Raw genomic sequence first — 21,395 nt, forward strand, 5'->3', positions numbered from 1 at the left:
CCCAGTCGGGGGCCAAAGCTGGAGTTTGCATGTCGGGCAGAGGTGGCCCTGGGTGGGGCCAGAGCTGGAGCCCACATGTCGAGTAACCCCGGTGGGGTCAAAGCTGGAGCCTGCATGGTGGGTGGCGACTGCTCTGGAGGCCCCAGCCAGGGTGGGGGCTGATCCTGCCAGGCTGGAGCCCCACAGAACTGGAGCAGCCCGCTGGTTGACCATAAGTAGTAAGCATCATCCAGTAAGGGTGATGTTAACCATTCAAATCTCTATTTGAATGGGAGGTTAATAGTTGGGTTTGATTGTTTTATATTGAGAGAGAGAGAGAGAGAGAGGTTGGTTTTTTGTTTTTAAACCACTCAACTAGTGGCCTTTTTTGAGCTTTTAAAAGTTTTTAAGTAAGAAGTGGGGTTTTTTTTTTGTATTTTATAGGCATACTTACAATTATTTTTAAATTTTTATTTTAATGATAATTTGTATGATTTTAGTTGCTTTATTATTAACAAAAGGGACTCAGTGTTTATTTGGGGTTTCTCTCTTTATTTTCACTTATTTTATATTTCATATTAATAATTTAAGGGAAAAAAAAGTTGGTGAAAGCATCGGGACATTTGAAGAGTTAACTAACAAAGTTAAAGCTGTCAATAGAGGCTCCCTACCAGATAAAAAGTAGCTGTCAGTTATGCAACCTTGACTAAAACATCTGAATGGATTTTTAGTGGAATTTTTAAAAAGCTGATTTATTTTATATATAATTTTTTAAAGTATTTTTTGAAAATTTGAGGTTCCTTGCTATGTTTATTATGAGAGATTAAATATTTTAAATTTTCTTGGCTTACCTTTTACTAGCTGAAGTTTTGAAATTTTGGTTTTAAAATTATTTTAGACTTTCAAAGAGCTTTAAGGGGTATGTGTGTAAATTGCAGGTTATGAACAAATGATTCATTTAAGTTGCTTACATTTCTAAACTGCTATTTATTTTTGTATTTAAGCTTTGACCAAGGTTGGTTTTTTTTTTTCCAGCTAAGATGTCTTTTGGCCCAGGCTTTGATAACGTCTCTATCTTGGCAATGTTTTGTTCCATCCTTTCCTTCCATGTTTCAGCCATCTCATCTGAACTAAAATGTTTTATAGTTAAACAATTTAAATGAGATTATAGCTACTGCAACCATCACAATTCATTATTTACAGGCTCATTTGTTAGGCAGCCCCCATTTCGTACAGAATGACGGTCAGGCCTCCCGTGTTGTGTGTGATGACAAATCACATAGTGCATGGGTGGTCAATAAGCAGACTGCAGGACAAAGATGGGAGGGAGTGGGGGGGGGGAGGGCGGCAATTGCCCCTGGGCACCACACTAGGGGGCGCTAGGCCGGGATAGGAGCGAGCGCACGCTGCGCAGGCTCACCTGACGCTTAGATCATTGAGCCGGGAGCTGGGCCCCGTGCTGCTGCCCAAAACTCACTGAGCAGAGGCAGCCGGCAGGAGCAGCCTCTTTTAAAAGTAAGATTAACTTGCCTGACAGGTTCCTCTGGCTCTGTGCTTAGCTCTGAAGGAGGGGGATTTGGTTGGGAGGCTCTGGGGTTGCCAGTCTCTGAAGGAGGGGGATTTGGTTGGGGGAGGTGCTGAGGGTGCCTGGCTCTGGCATCAGCTGGTAGAAAACCTGCCAGTCTCCAGCGGCAACCCCTGGAGCCAGGGGGCAGGAGCAGGGGGCCAGAGGCGTGTAAGAGCAGGCAATGGCAGGGGGAGAATACAAGTGGGGGGTGGATCTTGGGAGGAAGAGGTAGCTCAGGAGCATTTTCGGGGGGTGGGACAGTGTGTGTGGCCTTGGGGCAAGAACAGCAGGGTGGGGGATCATGGGTCTGGGTGCTTGAGCCCTCCAATCCCACGTTTTGGACACTTCTTTGATTCTGGGCTAGGAGAACTGGGTCCGCCCCAGAGCAGTGCCCAGCCAAGGCAAGGGACAGCACGTGTTAAAGACCCGGAGTAAAGTTATGGCTTGGCTGGTGGGGAAGCGAAAAGAGCTGTGTCATTTGTGAACTCCGCCCGCAAGTGCTGGGAACAGAGTCGTGGGGAGCCCCTTTCCCCGTATGCTGAATTTGCCAGTGACCCGCCGCCTGGCACCCAGTTCCCTACCCACTGACTTTCAGCCACTCACCTGTCTGTCACTGGACTGCCTCACTTGATTTCATCTGGACACAAAGTGCTATCAAGCAACTGATGGCACCATCCGCCCACTGGAATGGTACCAAGCCCGCGTGACCAAGGCAAGATTTGTCCTTGCCAGCCCTTGCTCCGCCCATTGGTAACACTCAAAGGAGGCCAACATTGTTCCCATTTTACAGCTGGGGAAACTGAGGCACAGTGGAGGCTGTGACATGCCTGAGGTCAAACACCAGGCTGGACTAGAAGCTCAATTTCCAGTGGTTCAGGGGCTGTCTACATGGGTAGCAAAGATGTGACTGCAGCACAGATCAGCATAACCCGGCTCGCTGCAATCTGATTAATGTGGGGGACAACTGCAGGTTGGGGGGGGCTTCAGCAATCATGCCCTGCATACACCTGATTGGAATCAATGTGAAAAAACACTCAAAGAAGAAACTTGACCTATAAGAAATGGTTAAATAAACTGGGCATGGTTAGCACAGATACAAGAAGAATGAGGAGGGACCAACTAATTGTCAAAGGGTTTTCTAAAGAGGACTGTGAGCATTTGTTCTTCATGTCCACTGAAACCAAGACAAGAAGAATTTTTCTTAATCTGCAGCAAGGGAGATTTAGATTAGCTATTAGGAAAAGATTTGTAACCGTAAGGAGAGTGACGTTCTGGAATGGGCTTCCAAGGCAAGTTGTGGAATTCTCATCATGGGATGTTACTAAGACCATGTTGGACAAACACTGTCAGGGATGGTCTGTGTTCACTTGGTCATGCCTCAGTGGAAGGAAGTGGACTTGATGACTTTGAGGTTCTCGCCATCCCTGCACTTCTACTATTCTATAATATCGAATAAGAAGGGTGAGTGCTATTCAGTGATTAGAGAATTAGATGAGAGACAGGACCCCTGGCGTTTGATGCTTCTTGATTAAGTCACTTAGTGCAACATTTTCAAATGTGAATACTTAAAGTTGATTTACAGGTGCAGGATGGAACTTTACAAGTTCTGTGTGTTCCAGTTACATCATCCCCACATGGAACCTGAGAAATGGAGTGGTCAGTTAAGACTGTCCTATCCATACAGAAACAGAAAAGATCCAAAAATCTCAAGCTAACACATTCTGGGACTATCTGAAACATCCGTAGTTTATTCATCACCTGTATATATGGGGTTTCTACAATAATCACCGGGGAAACAATTGATCAGTGTTGCAGCAGAAAAACAAGACTTGTGCCAAAAGTGACCATGAGGAAGACTGAGCTTATGATTAAGTGCCTGATTCAGGATTCTAGAGGTTTAGGTTCAGTTTCCCACTCTGTCACAGAATTCCTGTGTGACTCTGGACAAGGCACTTAAATCTCTCTCTCTCGGTTCCTCATCTGTAAATTGGGGATGCTACTACTTTGCCTCTCCTGCCCTTTATTTGTCATGTCTATTCAGATTGCAAAATCAACAGGGCAGGGATTCTCTCATGCTCTCTCTCTCTTTTTAAGAAGCTTTGCGCAATGGAACTGTAGGAACTATTAGATACATGCTTCCATAATGATTAACGTCAACAGGAGTTTTGTCATGTACTTTGACGGAAGCTGGAACAGGCAGTTTAGATTGTCATCTCTGTTAGGGGAGGGCAGGGAAGTGACACAAAATTTTCAGTTATGAATATTTTTTGTTTGTAGGTTTTAATGCTCTTGTCTAATACATCAAAGACTTATTTTTGGCTTATCCTGATTCATTTCATAGTTTCTTTTACGACATCTGACAGGTAGTCTCTTTCTATAATTTTATTTGTTAACATGTATTTCATGGATTACAAAAAATAAAAACAAAGATGATTTATGCAGGGTTGTTTTGTAGTTAAATTTCTAGGATGTCAGATCAGAAAAATCAGTTCCTGTAGGTGGAACTCTTACACTGCAAAGCCCTTTTAGAATTTTGGAAACTGGACTGCTAATTAAAAATAAGAAACACTCCACTACTTTAGGGTAGTACATTCAATAGTCTGAAGGCAAAATCATGCAGTATTAGATTGTGTGTACACTTAGCATGCAAACTGAAATTAAACTTGGTACTTAATAGTATTTGCAAATGCTTTTAGTCCAAAAAAGTATGGTGTTGAAACCTTCAGCTACTCAGGCTGTCCTTATGTGAATATAAATTCATTAACGTTCTTAGCATTTCATTAGAAAGACAGCAAACCACATAGTTTTTAGCTTTTAAGTACAAACCATCTTCCTTGTTACAAATGTCAACTATTATAATTATGGCAGAGCAAGCATTATGTAAGTGACTTTAACAGTTAAGCTATGTGATGTTCCAGATTACAAATTATACACACAACAAAACAAGAGGTTGAACAGATGCATTTTGTACATCTCCAGGAGGCATTGGGCAAAATGGAGTTAAAAACTGTAGCTCTACATTCAAATAAAATATATTATGTTAATTGGCCAAAGTTAAAAACAAACAAATAAATTGGTTTACCTTCCACATCAAGGCACCTAGGTGAGCTATGTGACCATATAAGGTTATACATGCACTCAAGGAATTCTGTCCCCTTCAGTTTATATCCAGGAAAGCACTGATAATATACCACTGTTCCTATTGGAAAGGAAGACTCGAACTCAGATATGTTAATGTAACTATGAGGAAGAACCAATGGCCTCAGGCAACCTGCAAATTAAGAAGAGGGAGGCATCTTTTATTATGAGGTGCTTAAAGTTATCTTAGTCATTATAAATCATCTTGATTATGGTTCCCAAGTTGCGAAGCACATTACTTCCCATCCTCCCCTCAGCAAGTAGCATTCCTACTTAATCTTTCCCTCAGATGCTCAAGTGTCATTACCTCTTTTCAAGTTCTTTTATTGCTTAGCCCACACGTTCTGCCAGTATAGAATATATCCTCTGCAAGTCCAACATACCACTAATGACAATTTCAATGTTTTGTTTTTCACACCCACACATTTACAGTTTAGCAGTTATCACTTATTACCAGGTGGGATCCTTAATAAATAAAGATGATTACTTATACAAAACCATGGGTTTTATGCCTCTCCTCATACAAACAGTCCAGAGGTTATACACAGCAGCAAAAGAGGCCAAGATTTTTAAGAAGTAAGTAGTGATTTTGGGACCCCAATTTGAGATAGCCTGATTTTCAAACAGTGCTCAGTAGGCTCCACTTCTGGAAATCAGGCGTTTGAGATATTTCAGATTGGGACCCAAATATTGGGGCACCTACACTCATCAGTCATTTTTGAGAACAATAGCCAGAACTGACGTAGAATGGGACAAATTTACCTTCAGTGGAGTTACACTAGGGATGAGTTTGGCCCAGTGTGATTAACTCCACGCAGATTTTGTAATTTTGGCACCCTAGAAGAGGAACTGATAGCAGCTGGCTTTACAAATTAGATGACATTTGAAATAAAAGGAAATTCACAAGATGATTTCTCACAACTTACTACTATTTGATTCATCAATATGCACATAATGTTCTGAGTGGATACCGAGACTTGAGATTTCAAGTTGCATACTGAAAGAAACCAGAATTATTTTGTTCACTGCCTTAAAAACGACCCTCTTGGTAATGACTAATGATGTTGATATTTAGCTTGCAATGATTTTGGGGAATGATGATTAGCAACCTGGGAATGAAAAAAGCCTTATGAAAATTTATGAGACTAATAGAAGCTGTTTGTTGTGGCAACAAACACAGTTAATAGGCCTCTTGTCACTATCAGGAATTCCAGAAGGATGGCCACATGGATTTCCATAATTTTAAGTCTTGTTACACAAACTGTAAAAAATTACAGACTTTATCAAAATAAAAGCCACAGGACAGATCCTCCAATTTCAGTATATCCTGTACTAGTTCAATAATCCTCCTGTTCAAATAAAGCCTCAATGGCCCTATTATTGGCTATTTCCTCCCTCCTCTGGACCAAATATGAAATGCCTTCATGTCTGCAGACAAAGAGTACAGAATATATAAATGAGCCAAATTTCCAATTCAGTGGAATTATACCAGATGGAATTTTGCCTCTTGGCCAGATTTCCAAAGGGTCCTTAAAGAGTAAAGAAGATAGGCATCTAGTGAGATTTTGAATAGGTACTTTAAAACTTCCATTCAGTGCCTATATGCATCTCTAGACACTTAAATAAATACCTTTGACAATCTGGTCCTACACAATTAAGTTCAGACAAGGTTTTGTTTGGATTTCCAGATAAAGATAACAGAGCTCTAAAAAACAGACCCCAATGAAACAGTATGTAAGAGCAAATTTTAAAAATACATTGTGAAACGTAGTATTAAAGCCTGGTAGTGATTTCTTGTGTGATTGTTTATGACCTGCAGAAAATCATATTATATATGAGCACCAAGTTCACAGTGCCATAGTAAACCTAACCTGTCCTTTCCTTGGAAATTTAATCTGGGTTCAGAGAAAGAGAGTCCCCCATTCCTGAAGGTAAGAGAGTTTTTTGGGGGGCGAGGGGTGGGGAGGAAGCTCCAATATGCCAGCTTAAAAGAGTATGATATATAGAAAAGTATGAAAAAAATTAATCTTATGGAGCAGTAAAATGAAGGGCTATCAAGAAACAAGCAACCTCCCATTTTCCCCAGGAGCTCAGAAGCTTTAATTCTGTAAGAATTCAATTTAATAAAACAAGAAAGAGGGTAGCCTCTTCCAGTGGTTCACAATTCTTAGTGACCCAGCAAACTTTCCCCCCTTTAACACAACTAAAATCCTGTCATTCTGTAACTAGGAGCATGTAATTTGAAAATCAGCCCAAAAAGTCAGTCTGTGTTATTGCACATCAGACAAACGCACTCTTGAAAAGTACGTTTACGTTAGAGCTGAAAGTGTAAATGTAGATCCCACACCAGCTTTGATTGAACTAGCATCCTAAAAATAGAAGTATAGCCACAGAAGTTCAAATAGTAGGAGGTGCTGGCTGCCCTGATGACACATCTAACATCTTGGATGGAATTGTACAGGGGTGTGTGACTAGCCTATCTTACTGCTTGTGCCATCATAGTTATACTTCCATTTTTAGCTTGTTAACACAATCAGAACTAGAGTGGGGCTGTCTACTTGTGTTGACTTTTACACCTCCAGCCCCAGGGGTAGGTACACCCAAAGTCGTGATGTGATCAGATTTATTGGCCACACTCATGCTTTGCACTTATGAGCTGTCATGTTGACCTTGATCTTCAAAGTCATTTAGGCACCACACTCGCAATGAAAGCTATGGGAGTTGGGCACCAAAATACCTTTGAGGCTCTGGGCCTTATTTACTAGGCTCACCTTCTCTCACCCAAAAATACAATTAGAGTAGGTAAACTTAATTTGTTTAAAAATAGGAGAAAATATATGTGACCCTCTAACAATTTTTCATTGTCCCCTCCCATGCTAAATTTGTTAACTTAGTAAACAAATAAAGAAGTAGAGGGGGTTGGTACTACAAAACAAAGCCATTCACCTCTAGTTAATTTAAATCTGTCCCAGGTCAGTTACGGTCAGCACTGTAATGCCTAAAATCATTGGTCCATTTATTATATACACCAAGACCTCGGAAGTGGGTCTGGCCCACAAAAGCTCATCATCTAATAAACCATCTTGTTAGTCTTTAAAGTGCTACATTGTCCTGTATTTTGCTTCAGCTACCCCAGACTAACACGGCTACATTTCTATCACTCTTTACACAGTTCTGACAACTTAAAAGGGACCTTAGTATAATGAGAATCAAGTCCATAGTAATTGTTGGACTATCTAAAATTAGTTGGTGATCCATCCGTTAGTGGACAAGTGCCCACATCATATTTAGCACCTCGTGATAGCAATCCTAACAGACAGCCTTTACCCGGAACATATGGTAATGCCACGACAAGACTTGAGCACCACCAGAGAGCAGCATGAGGGAGCCTGCACTATGACTGCCTGTATTGTACCTGTTTCATAGATACAGGATTTCACACCAATGCTGTTGATCTTGCACCATGTACTTGTACTAAATTTATTTCTAAAATGTTAATGTTGAATTAAGAAGGAGGAGAACCGAGGTTTGTGTTTAGGAGGCAATATGAATTCACTGAAGCTGAGGCATGTGCGGCAGCACTTATATTCTGTTCCACAGCTTTGATACTACACTGAAGGAAAGAAATGGATACTATTGTTCATCTGAAAAAAAGCTCAGAAAATCTCACCTATAATATGTGTGAGCAGGTCCGCTAAGTGCAAAACAAGTCTTTGAGCCTGTCATTTTTTGCACTTAAAACTGCTACACACAAATGCTGTTTGCACCAGCATTCAATGGTGCAAAGTGCATTAATCATTTTGACTGGAAAAGTGATTTTCTTAAGGGTTCTACATTTTTTTTTGCTAGTACCCACAGATACAATTTATTTAATCTCTAAGGGTATGTCTACACTACAAAGTTAATTCGAACTAACAGATGTTAGTTCGAATTAACTTTAATAGGCGCTACACATGCAAACCGCTAGTTCGAACTTAATTCGAACTAGCGGTGCGCTTAATTTGAACTAGGTAAACCTCATTCTACGAGGACTAACACCTAGTTTGAATTAAGTAGTTCGAATTAAGGGCTGTGTAGCCACTTAATTTGAACTAGTGGGAGGCTAGCCCTTCCCAGCTTTCCCTGGTGACCACTCTGGGCACCACCAGGGAAACTCTTCTGCCCCCTCCTGGCCCCGGAGCCCTTAAAGGGGCATGGGCTGGCTACGGTGCCCGTGCCAGGTGCAAGCCTGCCAGCACCCAGCCAGCAGACCCTGCACCTGGCACAGCTCGAGCCGGCCACCCGCTGCCACCCAGCCCTCCGCCTCTTCCCGGGACCATGCTGATGGCTCCCAGGAGCCTGCCCAGGTGCGTAAGAGGCGGGCGCCCGCCTGGTCTAGTGCAAACATCGTGGACCTCATCCACGACCTCTGCACTAGGCACAGGAAAGTGGCCGTCTAGGGCAGGAGAGCTGCCAGCCTGGCCACCCAGGAGCAGGTTGGCTTGAAAATCAAGGTGGTCCACTGAGACCCCCGACCCAGAGCCCTGAGCTTAGAATGGCCGTATTGGGTCAGACCAAAGGTCCATCTAGCCCAGTAGCCTGTCTGCCGACAGCGGCCAACACTAGGTACCCTGGAGGGGATGGTCCGAAGACAATGAACAAGCCATTTGTCTTGTGCCATCCATCTCCAGCCTTCCACAGACAGAGGCCAGGGACACCATTCCTACCCTCTGGCTAATAGCATTCCATGGACCCAACCTCCATGACTTTATCTCACTTCTCTTTAAACTCTGTTCTAGTTCTAGCCTTCACAGCCTCCTGCAGCAAGGAGTTCCGCAGGTTGACTATTTGCTTTGTGAAAAAGAACTTTCTGTTATTAGTTTGTGTTGTAAAGCAGGCTTTTTCTGTCCATAGCCTTCGCGTATAGCCCATCCTGCCACACAAGGCGCCTCACACAAAACCCAGATACTCAGAGGAGCATGGGCAGCACAATGCAGTTTTTGTGAATGGAATTTGACCTTATAGGCATCCTGGAACTCAAAGGCACCAAGAAAATAGGGAGGTAAGCATAACTAGATAACGCCTAGCTGAATTTACAGATAAGCCTCATTTAACCGTAGCTTGACCAGTCTTAGGGGCAAGGGAAAAAGTAAACATAGGGTAATAAAACACAGTTGTCTCACACTAACTATGCCCCATCTGGTCCTGTCCACGAGGGGATCACGCATACATCACGAAAATTCCTATAGGGCAGTATTGTCATACTACCTCATCACTAGCCTATCAGGCCCTGCCAAATGCAGACCCTAGCATGGCACAGACACCGAAGTTTTGTATAAAAGACCCTCAATCCCTTTGTTCGACGGAGGTTCCGTGTATTGAGGGCATGTGTCTTTTTTTTTTTGCCCGGCTAAAGGATTGATCACCCTGAGGCTGCCTCCCCACCCTTCGAGTCAAATATAGGGGTGCACAAGTCCTGAGCATGCTCCGAATTCTAGTGTGTCTTTCTGATGTTATTGTTTCTGGATTTGTAAGTATTGCTTAAATGTATTAGTTATTGGTTTAATTAATAGTTAGATTGTGTTAATTTCACTGTGTAATTCTGTAAAGCGTATCTAAGTTCTGTTAACCACACTGTGTAAATTGTATAATTTTGTGTTGTGTAGTAGTGTTGTATTTAGGTTAAATATAAGTGTTAGAAATAGAAGCCCTGGAGTTGTTAAGTTGTAAAAGTAGATTTATGACTAACTCCACCAGCTGCCCTAAAATAACCATAGAGGAGCTGGCTTTAGACAAAGTTTTATCATCATTATATTGTCTTTGTTTTGTATTTTTGTTAAGCAAATTAGAGACAGTGATTTGGTATAGTTGAATTGTAATCAAAGAAGTTTGTAATTAGTTAAGTACAGCTAAGTTTAGGGTTTTCTACACTGTAAAAGTATTAAGCAATTGCTAGTTTTAAAAAAACATTTGCTAATTGTTAGTTTTGATAATAAAAAATCATTCCATTTAATAAAAATAATTTGTTTCACCATCATCCAGTAGTTTTCACTGGGTAGTCGGCTTTAACCCTTGAGGCTCCCATCACATCACTGAACCAAGGTGTAACAGTTTGAAGCCTGCTACCCATTCATTTCATCTGGAGCCCCCAATGGGAAGGACTGGGGTGGCTCTGCGGGCTCCTCGGGGTGGAAGCTCTCTTGCAGCCCCCTGATTGACCCTCCCCCTCCCCGCCCCCCCCGGATGGCAGCCTGCGGCAAGTACAGCCGGGCTGATGGCCGAGTGCTGTGATGTGCCGAGTGTGGGCACTCTGGGCACTCCAAGCCAGGACTGCTTTGCAAGCGGGGAACCCCTGAGATCTGTCTGTCCGGGGTGGGGGTCGGGTCCCTTTAAGCACAGCCCTCGGCTAGCCTGAGGCAGCAGCTCCACACTCTAAGTCCTAATCTGATGCCCTGCCGGCACTGCTTCCGGCCAAAACGCTAATTCAAACTAGTTTTTAAGTCTAGATGCGCTAATTCAAATTAGTTTTTAAGTCTAGATGCGCTAATTCGAATTAGCTTAGTTCGAATTAGTGCTGTAGTGTAGACATAAGTGCAAAGTAATATTGGGCTATCACAGCTGCTTAACTTCAACATACTGGTGTCACATTGCAGCTCTAAGACCTTTCTTTGCAAAATACATATAAACAGAAGCATGTTAAAGTAAACAAAATGAATCTAGAATTAATCACTCAAGGGTTTGTTTCTGCTTCTATATTGGCCACTGCTATTCAACTGTGTGTTTTAAGTGAAATTTCATCATTTTTCTGCTCTCCTTGCATTTTAAAAGATTAACTGTATGTGACGGTATCACTCCCCACCCCTCCCCATGCTTTATGAAATTGACTTATGGACACAAATATGCATCACTCAAAGATGCTTTGGACAAAATACCTCATGTAACCTATCAATATTAATGTCACAAAAGTGGAATCTATAAAGCAATGGAAAGCTAGCTGCCCTTTTGTTTCTTTGGCTGGCATATCACACCCAAGTAAATGAACCAGAGATTGAAGGGAAAATGATCTTCCCTGGCTTGGAGGTTTAGATGAACTAGAACCGAGTTTTAGGGTAGGTTTTAGGGTAGGTTTGTACTGAGCTTTTAGTGTTAGAATTAGCAGTGCATTTCTTGTTATTTTAAATTTGTAATTCACTTTGCTCTGCCTGTTTTCACTTGCAACCACTTAAATCCTATTTCTTGTACTTAATAAATTCACTTTTATTTACTATCAAGCCCAGTGTAAATAATTGTTACGTAGGGGAACAATCAGTGTTTACATCCTCCTTTCATAGTTAAAGGGGGCTACTCTGAATTATTTATTTGGGGTTCTGATCCCATTTAAGGATTGGTTTCCGGGAAGCTAGGCCCAAAACGACGTTCTCCTCAGACCTGAGGTGATTCAATGTCTGCATTGCTCTTTGGGGGACAGGCGGGTGGTGACCTCAACTCTGTGCCTTGGCTGGGGAAGACCAGGAGATCTGGCCCAGCAGGAGAGGGTAGTGAGTAAGGATGTTAAAATGTGGTTAACTGAATAGTCAACTAGTCAATGGACTTTCCATCAACTAATTGATAGGCACTTCCGCATTCCTCCTTTGAAATGTACAAGAGACCATGCTGGACATTTCAAAGGAGGAATGCAGAACACGGTGTACAGCCCAGGGCCAGCATGAAGTCCCACTGACTCCATGCTGCATGCGGCGTGCCTGCTTTGAAATGTACAAGAGTCCTCAGCGGGGGCTCTTGTGCATTTCAAAGCCATGGAGCCTGGGGTTAGCAAGGGACTCACAGTCCCCCGCTGACCCCAGGCTCCATGCTACACTGCATGACACTAGGAGCCCGGGGTCAGCTGGGGAGTCCCCGGCTGAGCCCAGGTTGTGGGGAAATGCCGCAGGGAGCCCGGGCTCCATGGCTGCCCCTTTGGATTGCGCAGAGGTGGTGTTTTAAAGGGGCAGCCCGCCGGACAGCTGATCCGCAGATCAGCCTTGCAATGACCACCTTGGGGTTTCAAAGTGGCAGCACCACTGTGTGGCGCTACCACTTTGAAGTACCCCTTCCTCCCCCCCTTTGCTACCTCTCTCTCAGTAGTGAGAAGCCCCAGAGAGCAAGGAGGTGAGTGTCAGTGGCTTTGTCAGCACTCCAGGAAGCACACCAAGCAGTCTTCTGTGACCACACCCCCTCACACTGGATACCCCTGATGCACACTGATTTCACCTGAAAGGGGCTCAGCATTCTCACCTCCAAGCCCCAGAGGACAGTACATTTCCTAAATGGTATTACACACAGAAACCTGTCTAGATAAGGAAATGAGGTCAAGGTTAGCCACCCCTAACCCGTCTCTTGGTGCAGATGCTGGTTAACACCTCTTGTTTTGATTAATATAGTCAGGACAAACCCCGGGAGAGTCTATGATCAATCTGAATTAGCTAAACTGAGGTTAAAGGTACTAATCCATGCCCATGCAAGAGAAAAGGGATGTGGTTAGACCAGGGTATTTAACACTCGTCCTCTAATGGTGGCCTAACCTCAATCACTCTTCCCAAGTCTGACAATCTCAAGCTGTGTTTTCCCCATCTCATACACATCACTAGTACTAATGGTTCTATTAGCCAAATTAAAGGCTCAATGCAACTGCACAGTGTTCAGTCACTATCCACGGTGCAACTGATTGAAAACTTGATAAACCATTCTGTTGAGAATGCACAAGGCAGAATAGGCTCTAACTTGTTCTCTTCTAGTTGCATCGGCCCTGCAGGGTTAACAAAGTGAAAATCAGTATAAAAGCTCAATTCTTTCACTAAACGAAGTAGTGCATGGATTTAGATGACTCAAAGGGCCTTGTGGTAACATAACAAGGATGAATTTCAACTTGTTTCATCAAAAGAAAAGATATGACTAACACTGATTTTAGACTAGCAAATAAATAACAAAATTTAACATAATATTTTTAAATAAGGCTATGATGGAATGTGGAATTTTACTTGCAAAAGTGAACAACAGGGATGAGCAAATCCAAAAGCCTTTGCGGAAGTACCATTAGAATACTGCACAACTGGAGCTGTCAGCTTATTGCTATACTCTTTAGTTGCAGGAAAAAGTGTTGATAAACTATTACAAGGTGCAAAAGCTATAAAACAAAGTGTTCTGGTGTACTATACCTTGACAAACAGGAAGATTATCCCACATTCCATCATCTTGACATATTGAAACCATGTTGTCTAAGTCAGGGTAACGGATCTGGAAACCTTCATGACAGTTGACTATTAACTTATCTCCAGTCCTATATGTCTTGTTATGAACCTCTGCATCTTCAACATGTGGAACAAGGCAATCTGTGACTTAATAAAAATTATGTATTATTACTTTAGTTACCAACACAAAACAGAACAAACCCTGTGGCAAACTGCTCAATAATTCAGCTCTTTAGCAAAACTCACTCCGTAATATATCTATTCTGGTTAAACAGTTCCCAGTCTGCAAAGTCCAAAATCAATTCAGTTAAGCTCATGACACCATCTACATATTTTGTTAGTCTATAAAGTGCTACCAGACCATTTGTTGTTTAATTCAGTTAATATTCATTCTCCTAGTCATTTATAGCCCATTGTGTAATTGTAGAGTCAGATGTGTTATAATGAAAGTACGTATTTCTAATCATTGCATAAAAGCAGATGGAGACTGCACAACTAGATTGCTTTTAATATTCCTCTTCCATCGCAGCACGAATTAAACTGCATGTGCAGTAGTAAGCAGGACGACAGACTTAACAGCATTCTGCGGGGTGGAAGAGGGGGGAGAGAGGGAAGGAGGCTGGGAGAGGAAATGCAAATACCCTGTAAGGAATGAAGACCTGCAATTTAAGGAAAGAGAAAATGAGAACCAACTACATTTACAAGGGTGCACTCAGATTAGTGCTACAGAGTTCACACAAAATATACCTACATTTTAAGCTCCTCACCAGCTAAAACTATTAATGCTTAAATTGCTGTGGTCAATAGCATATCTCCTTACTACCTGAGAATTTGCACACCAACAAGGCAGCAGACTTCATTTAACCCCATACTCTCATCCCACCCTGTTGACATCTACATGCTAGGAATAGAGCTGTGTGATAGGGTTCACATATTTATTTTTTTCTCCTTAAACATGGTGGCTACGTCTACACTGGCCCCTTTTCCGTAAGGGGCATGTAAATTTCACTAGTCGTCGTAGGGAAATGCGCGGGGGATTTAAATATCCCCCGCGGCATTTAAATAAACATGGCCGCCGCTTTTTTCCGGCTTTTAAAAAAGCCGGAAAAGAGCGTCTAGACTGGCCCCGATCCTCCGGAAAAAGTGCCCTTTTCCGGAGGGTCTTATTCTTACTTCAAAGTAAGAATAAGACCCTCCGGAAAAGGGCACTTTTTCCGGAGGATCGGGGCCAGTCTAGACGCTCTTTTCCGGCTTTTTTAAAAGCCGGAAAAAAGCGGCGGCCATGTTTATTTAAATGCCGCGGGGGATATTTAAATCCCCCGCGCATTTCCCTACGACTAGTGAAATTTACATGCCCCTTACGGAAAAGGGGCCAGTGTAGACGTAGCCGGTCAGTGTTTAGCCAATAGCAAGTCCACATTGCTAGCATTCAGTTGCTCATTTGTTTTTTTGCTTTTAGTGATGTATATTACAATCACTCTCAGATAGTAAAACAGAAAAAAAATGCACCATGTTACCCATTTGCAGACACCTGTCCACAGGCTGGCCATAAACAGGCCATTACATTGTAATTTGCATGAATACTTAACTTTCCCAGGCTGCGTACTGTGTGCATTATACAGAGATGCTGAATAAGGTAAGTCAATTGAGAGTGATGTCCTATCCTGGGTCAGGCCTCTGGTAAATATTTTCATCCTCCTGAAGTTTTTATAGCAAGGACAGGGGCCTTCCTGAAATTCTCTCTGAGAATTTAAGCACTCATGAGGTCTATTTACAAAAATGTGTATACTGTATGTGAGGCATTAGTCCAAAGGACAAGAAAATGTCCCTCTTTCCAGAGAGGACAGAGCTAGCTCTCTGCTGCAGCTCTCTGCTGAAGTCAGCAGAGTCACAACTGGTGTAAAGGAGCTGAGACTCAGGCTTGGTGTGAATTCATTGGCCAAGATTTTCAAAAGTTACTAGCAGTTTTGGATGCTTCACTTTTTTGGTGTCCCAAGTGATATGCCTTAAAAGGAATTTGCTCAGTACTGTCCAAAACATCCCTTTGAAAATCAGGCCCCCTTCAGGCATCTCCATGTAGATATCCAAAAGCTGGGCTGACCCCAAAATCAATAGCCACTTTTGAAAACCTTTTATTTCCTATATGAAACATGAAGAAGAATGGTAATTAATACACGGGCATAGACACACAGTGGTGCCAAAGCAATAAAAGCAGAAAATATACAGATAAATAGTAGGGCTGTCAAGCGATTAAAAAATGTAATCATGATTAATCGCATGCGCCTCCCCATTGAAACGCCGCAGCAGCATTTCAACAGTGCAGTGCTGCATGGAGCATGAGATCAGCTGGAGTCCAGAGCTGACCTTGGGCTCCATGCAGTGCTGCCCCTTGGAAGCACTGCAGTGGCATTTCCAAAGGGCAGCACATTAGGAGCCGGGGATCAGCTGGGAACTCTACTTGATGTACGGCTCTGCTGTTGCACTGCCCCTTTGAAGTGCCATTTTGGAGCTTTAAAGGGGAAGCGCACTAGGAGCCTCAGATCAGCTGGAGTTCCCAGATACCTAGCTCCATGTTGCAAAGCCCCTTTGAAGTACTGCTCAGGTGTTGCTTCGACAGGTGCTTCAAAGGGGCTTTGCAACAGTGGAGCTGGGGATCAGCTGGCGACTCCAGCTGATCCCTGGCTTCACTTGCGCTGCCCCTTTGAAGTGCCAGAGCAGCACTTCAAAGGGGCAGCGCAGCATTAATGCCTGTGATTAATGAGTTAAAAAAAATTAACGCATTAATCCTGCCCTGCATTAATTGCAGGTGTTAACACAGGTCAATTGACAGCCTTAATAAATAGATGAAATAGAAGCTGGAAGGGGAGGGAGGACAAAGAGACAGAAAAAATTCCATTGATACTAAACAGTTAGCAGCTAGGTACATTAAGAGAGACTTGTATACATGACTCAAAGTTTATTCTCCTGAAATATAAAATAAGATTAGAAAGAGGAATAAAGGAAATCTTGGAGAAATACTCCCACATAACATCATGTCAGATCGAACAGTTAGGGTAGGTCTACACTTGCATCCTAGTTTGAACTAGGGATGCAAATACAGGCATTTGAAATAGTCAATGAAGCGGGGATTTAAATATCCCGTGCTTCATTAGCATGATCTCGCCGGCGCGTTACACCGATCAACAGCTGTTTCGAAAGTGAAAGTGCGTGCCAGGATTTTTTTGAGGGGTAACGTTAGCTCAATCCAAGGGGTTTGGTTCGAACTAATGCATCCTGGTGTGCACTTTTCACTTTTGAAATAGCTGTTGATCAGAGTAACGCGCCGGCGACATCATGCTAATGAAGCGCAGGATATTTAAATCCCCATTTCATTGACTATTTCGAATGCCTACATTTGCATCCCTAGTTCGAACTAGGGTGCAAGTGTAGACAGGGTAAAAGGCTCCAAATAAAAAAATCATGAATCTGTTTTTGTACTGCTTTACAAAAAACTTCTCTCTTCCCAGGGATGCTCACCCACACTATCTATTACATAAAGAGCCGAACTATCTTGTTTTGAAAATCACTTGAGCTGCAAGTTTTAGGGAATCAAGAGAAATCTGCCAATTTCATTGACAGTACTGTAGACTTCTGATAATCCAGCACCTTTGGGACCTAGGTGGTGCCGAATTATTGGATATGCCGGAGTATTGGGAGGTACTCCGGCGGGGGGCAGTGACGGGTTTCCCGGGACCCGTGCTGCTTCCGAGGGGTGGGTGGGGAACGGCGCAGCAACGGGCGAACCCTCCGCCGTATTGCAGGAAGGTGGAGGGCCAGCGACAGGCCAGCTGGGGAAACCCAGCTGCGGGCCTGCAAGCGGCAGTGGAGGAAAGGGCACGAGAGCTAAGTCCCCGAACTTGCCCCGTTCCGGCTGCGCTCAGCCCCGCACCGCCGCCGAGAGTTTCCGGGAGGGGAGCGGGCTCCCCACCCATCAGACTGCAGTAGTTATCACTGAGCAGCGGACTTGGGGAAGCAATGGAGCAGAGCAGCTGGGGTGCTGCCAGGATGGTCCCCAGCGCCGCCCCTCATCCCCCTGCTCGGCGATAACTACTGCGGTCTGGGGGGTGGGGAGCCCGCTCCCCTCCCGGAAAACTCTCGGCGGCGGTGCGGGCCTGAACGCAGCCAGAACGGGGCAAGTTCGGGGACTTAGCTCTCGCCCCTCTCCTCCGTTGCCGCTTGCAGGTCCACAGTTGGGTTTCCCTAGCTGGCCTGTCGCTGGTGGCTGCACAGGGCTTCCCTCGCTTTCCTGGAAAACGGCGGAGGGTTTGCCCCTCGCCACGCTGTTTCCCGCCTATCCTCCACCCCCCAGCCGGACGCAATGCAGGTTCCGGCAGACCCATCGCAGGGGTATAATACCCTTCTCCTCTTCTCCCCTTTCCTTTCCCAGTCGCGAGCGCCCGTGGGGCTCACAGCAGCTCTAATTGTCCGGCTGGCTGGAGCACTTCCGGGTTCCAGTTGGTGCCGGACTATCAGGAGTGCTGGACCACTGGATGCCGAACAATTGGAGTTTTACTGTATATTTTCAAATTTACATGTTAGTAATCAGTCAGTCATCCACAAAGAAGATATGTTAAAACATCTTGCTTCCAAGTTGCTTGTTTACTAGGGGTTCAATTTCTAAGTAAGCCTAGATGCTTAGAACTAGACTAGATAAACCTTGAGCAATGGCATGGAGATGAACCAGATGATCTTCTGTTCTATGATCCTTTCTAACACCAAATATAACTTGCTTTAAGAATTGGAGACTTCTGCCTCACCCCAATTTAAAATTTATGTTCCATGTCTTCAATTGTATACTTGTCCTTTCTGGATTACATTTTATTTAATAAACTTTTATTATGTCATCTGGAAATAATTAGCAATTAAATATTCAATGATGTCCTTTAACTATTTCAGTGGTGCTGAATATGCCAGGTGTTTTGCCTGGAAAATTCATGGATGATGGCATCATGTCAGGTATTGCAGGGGAACAGCAGCAAGAAGGATTATTAATTTATAGAGCACAAGAAGTTAAACCTACAACACATTCAAAACTCAGACATTCCCTCAAAAACATGGCCAAACCTTCTTCCTCACCCCCCAAAAAGGGAAAACTAGTGAGCATAGGAGTAAAAAATGGTGTCCTGACCCAACAGAAAAGCCTTACGCCAAGGCTTGAATACTGCCACAAAGGAGTTTCAGTGAAAGTCTTTGGGGAATGCAATGACATAGATGGGGATCCCAATCCTTAGCCTGATGCAGATGGAAGCTCAGCACAGATGGTCACGGTGATGAACAGTTTACTCTTGGGATAATGGTGTTTTTCTGCTGCTACAGAAAGACAGAAACCAACTAGAGACTGAGACGAAGTACAAAAGTTTATTTTCAAAGCGGGAAAAATTGATCCCATAACAATGCTTCATTGCAAAGTCTTCGTTCCTATTATCCCAAAGGACGGCTGCAGACTGACTCATTTTACTCAGATGGAAGTTGGCAGAGTACAGTGACAGTTGCTCATTGTACCGTTATTGGCCGACTACACTCTGGTGGGCTTAAACAAAAGATGTATTGTAAGCTTCAGCTAATCAGAGAAGAAGGTACACACAATGCATCTTTTTGTACAGTCTACTGTATTCTTACAAACAAACAGGGTCTTCCATCTGAATAGGCATTGTTCAGATTTTTTCCATGAATCAATTTGTTGTCTCCCCCTCCATAAACTTGATTAGCTTGCACCTATTCCATTTGGAACAGGTGAAAGTGACCATATTGAAAGACTTCTTGATCAGACAAAATAAAATGTGTTCCTGTCACTGCTTTTCAGCAAGTCCTCTGGATCATATAAACCACATCACATGTGATAAGTGATCTTTAACCACCAACAGAGAGCAAAGGAAATTGAAATATGTCAATGCAAAAGCAAGACACCTTTGTGAACATCCAGCAGTCCAATAGCTGCAAATGGAGCTCATCTTTCATACCAAGGTGCATGTCTGTTCCATTCTGTTGCAACATTGTAATATATACAACCTCTTCTCAATTAAGATTTCAAGGATTATTTCTTAACTGCTTCCTGCTCCCAAGAACAGTGAACAAAGACAGCCCAGAGGGAGAACAGGACATGTACACAACAGTGAAGAAATCCAGTGTTCCAAGTGTGCTACTATAGAACTGCCCACCAGAGCAGCTTGGATTTTATCTATGCTGCAGTGCTTGTTCAGGGGCATGTATGTAGGTCTTCCAGGATTAGGAGGGAAGCATGACAGGAATGACATTTTTAAGAATGTGTTCAGTTTGGGGTTAACTGATCCTGACAGTGTCTCCTTAAAAGTATCTACATTTTCCTATTTGGTAAGTTGTATTTTTGTAATCTATGGAAAAACTTGGCCTGCAAGTGCTATAAAGTTGGCAGAGCTGGTTTGATAATTCTGTGGATGGTAGAGAGATGACATCTCTGCAGACATCAGGGATTCCTATTCTTTGTTAATTATTGTTACTAGTAGTATTACAACAGTGCCTCAAGGCTCCACCTGAGACTGGTGCCCTGTAGTGATAGGCACTATACAGATGTAACCCTTCTGCCAGGCCAGTAAATAGCAGCAAGGGCCGGGTTCAGTATCTTGGGGTCTCCTCCCAACAAGGTAATACAACACCGGCTCAAGCCCCCACCCAGTGACCTGGGAAATCTTACATACACCTCTGGGTGCCTCAAGAGAGGCAATTCTTCCCCTCTCGCAAGCACAGAGCCTCAGTATAGTAGAAACACCACAACTCGGATTTACAGACCAAACACAAGCAAAGGCCCTCCCCCCAGCCACAAATCCCCCAAAAGTCCCAAAAGTCCAAACCCCAGCCACAAATCCCCCAAAAGTCCAAACCCCAAAAGTCTCTGCCCCGGGTCAGTGCCGCCCCAGGGTTCAAAAGTTCACCTTGCAGAGTTTCACCATCCCAACCTGGAGGGGTGGGGATCGATGCACCTTACGTGGTCCGGTGGCCTGTCGTCCAGTGAGCTGCCTTCACTGTCTGGCTCCGCCATCTCAGTCCACACTCCTGGGTGCCAGCTGGTTGCTCCTGCCACTGCTCCGCTGGCTGTCTGCTGCCACTCCTCCCTGTTAGCTGCTCTGCTGTCTGCCTGCACTCGCAGGTCACCCCCGCCAGCTGCATCTGCTGTCCATCTGCACTCACCGGTCATCCCAGCAAACCGCTCTGCTGTCCGCCTGCACTTGCTGGTTGTCCTCTGCAAGCTGCTCTGCTAGTAGCCCAGCAGCACAGCACCAGGCTCCCCTCAGCAACATTGATTTCAGCTCTCGTCCGCAGCACAGCACCAGGCTCCCCTCAGCATCCGCAGCACACAGTGATTTCAGCTCATAACAAAGGAGCCTTAGTGCTAGCGCGCCACTAGCCCACAGTGAAGTTAACTTCACAGCTTACAACTAGACTCCTAATGGAATCCAAATTAACTCTGATATTCCACAGTGGAAAGAGAG

General features: G+C 43.8%; 1 protein-coding gene across 5 annotated transcripts in view; it reads right to left on the reverse strand.

The window, feature by feature from the left end:
• The window catches only part of SUSD4 (sushi domain containing 4), a 124,322-nt gene that overhangs the window by 30,173 nt on the left and 72,754 nt on the right, over positions 1–21,395 (reverse strand). For 4 of the 5 annotated variants that reach the window (XM_075925257.2, XM_075925256.2, XM_075925258.2 and 1 more), the window contains 2 exons: positions 13,858–14,037; positions 4,629–4,817 (listed from right to left, as the gene is read on the reverse strand). In XM_075925257.2, coding sequence (XP_075781372.1) covers positions 4,629–4,817; positions 13,858–14,037 — 369 coding nt within the window. The remainder of the gene's footprint in view (positions 1–4,628; positions 4,818–13,857; positions 14,038–21,395) is intronic. The other variant, XM_075925261.2, reaches the window with a different exon arrangement.

This window comes from Pelodiscus sinensis, chromosome 3, assembly GCF_052426305.1.
Source record: "Pelodiscus sinensis isolate ZL-2025 chromosome 3, ASM5242630v1, whole genome shotgun sequence".
NCBI classification, from domain to species: domain Eukaryota; kingdom Metazoa; phylum Chordata; order Testudines; family Trionychidae; genus Pelodiscus; species Pelodiscus sinensis.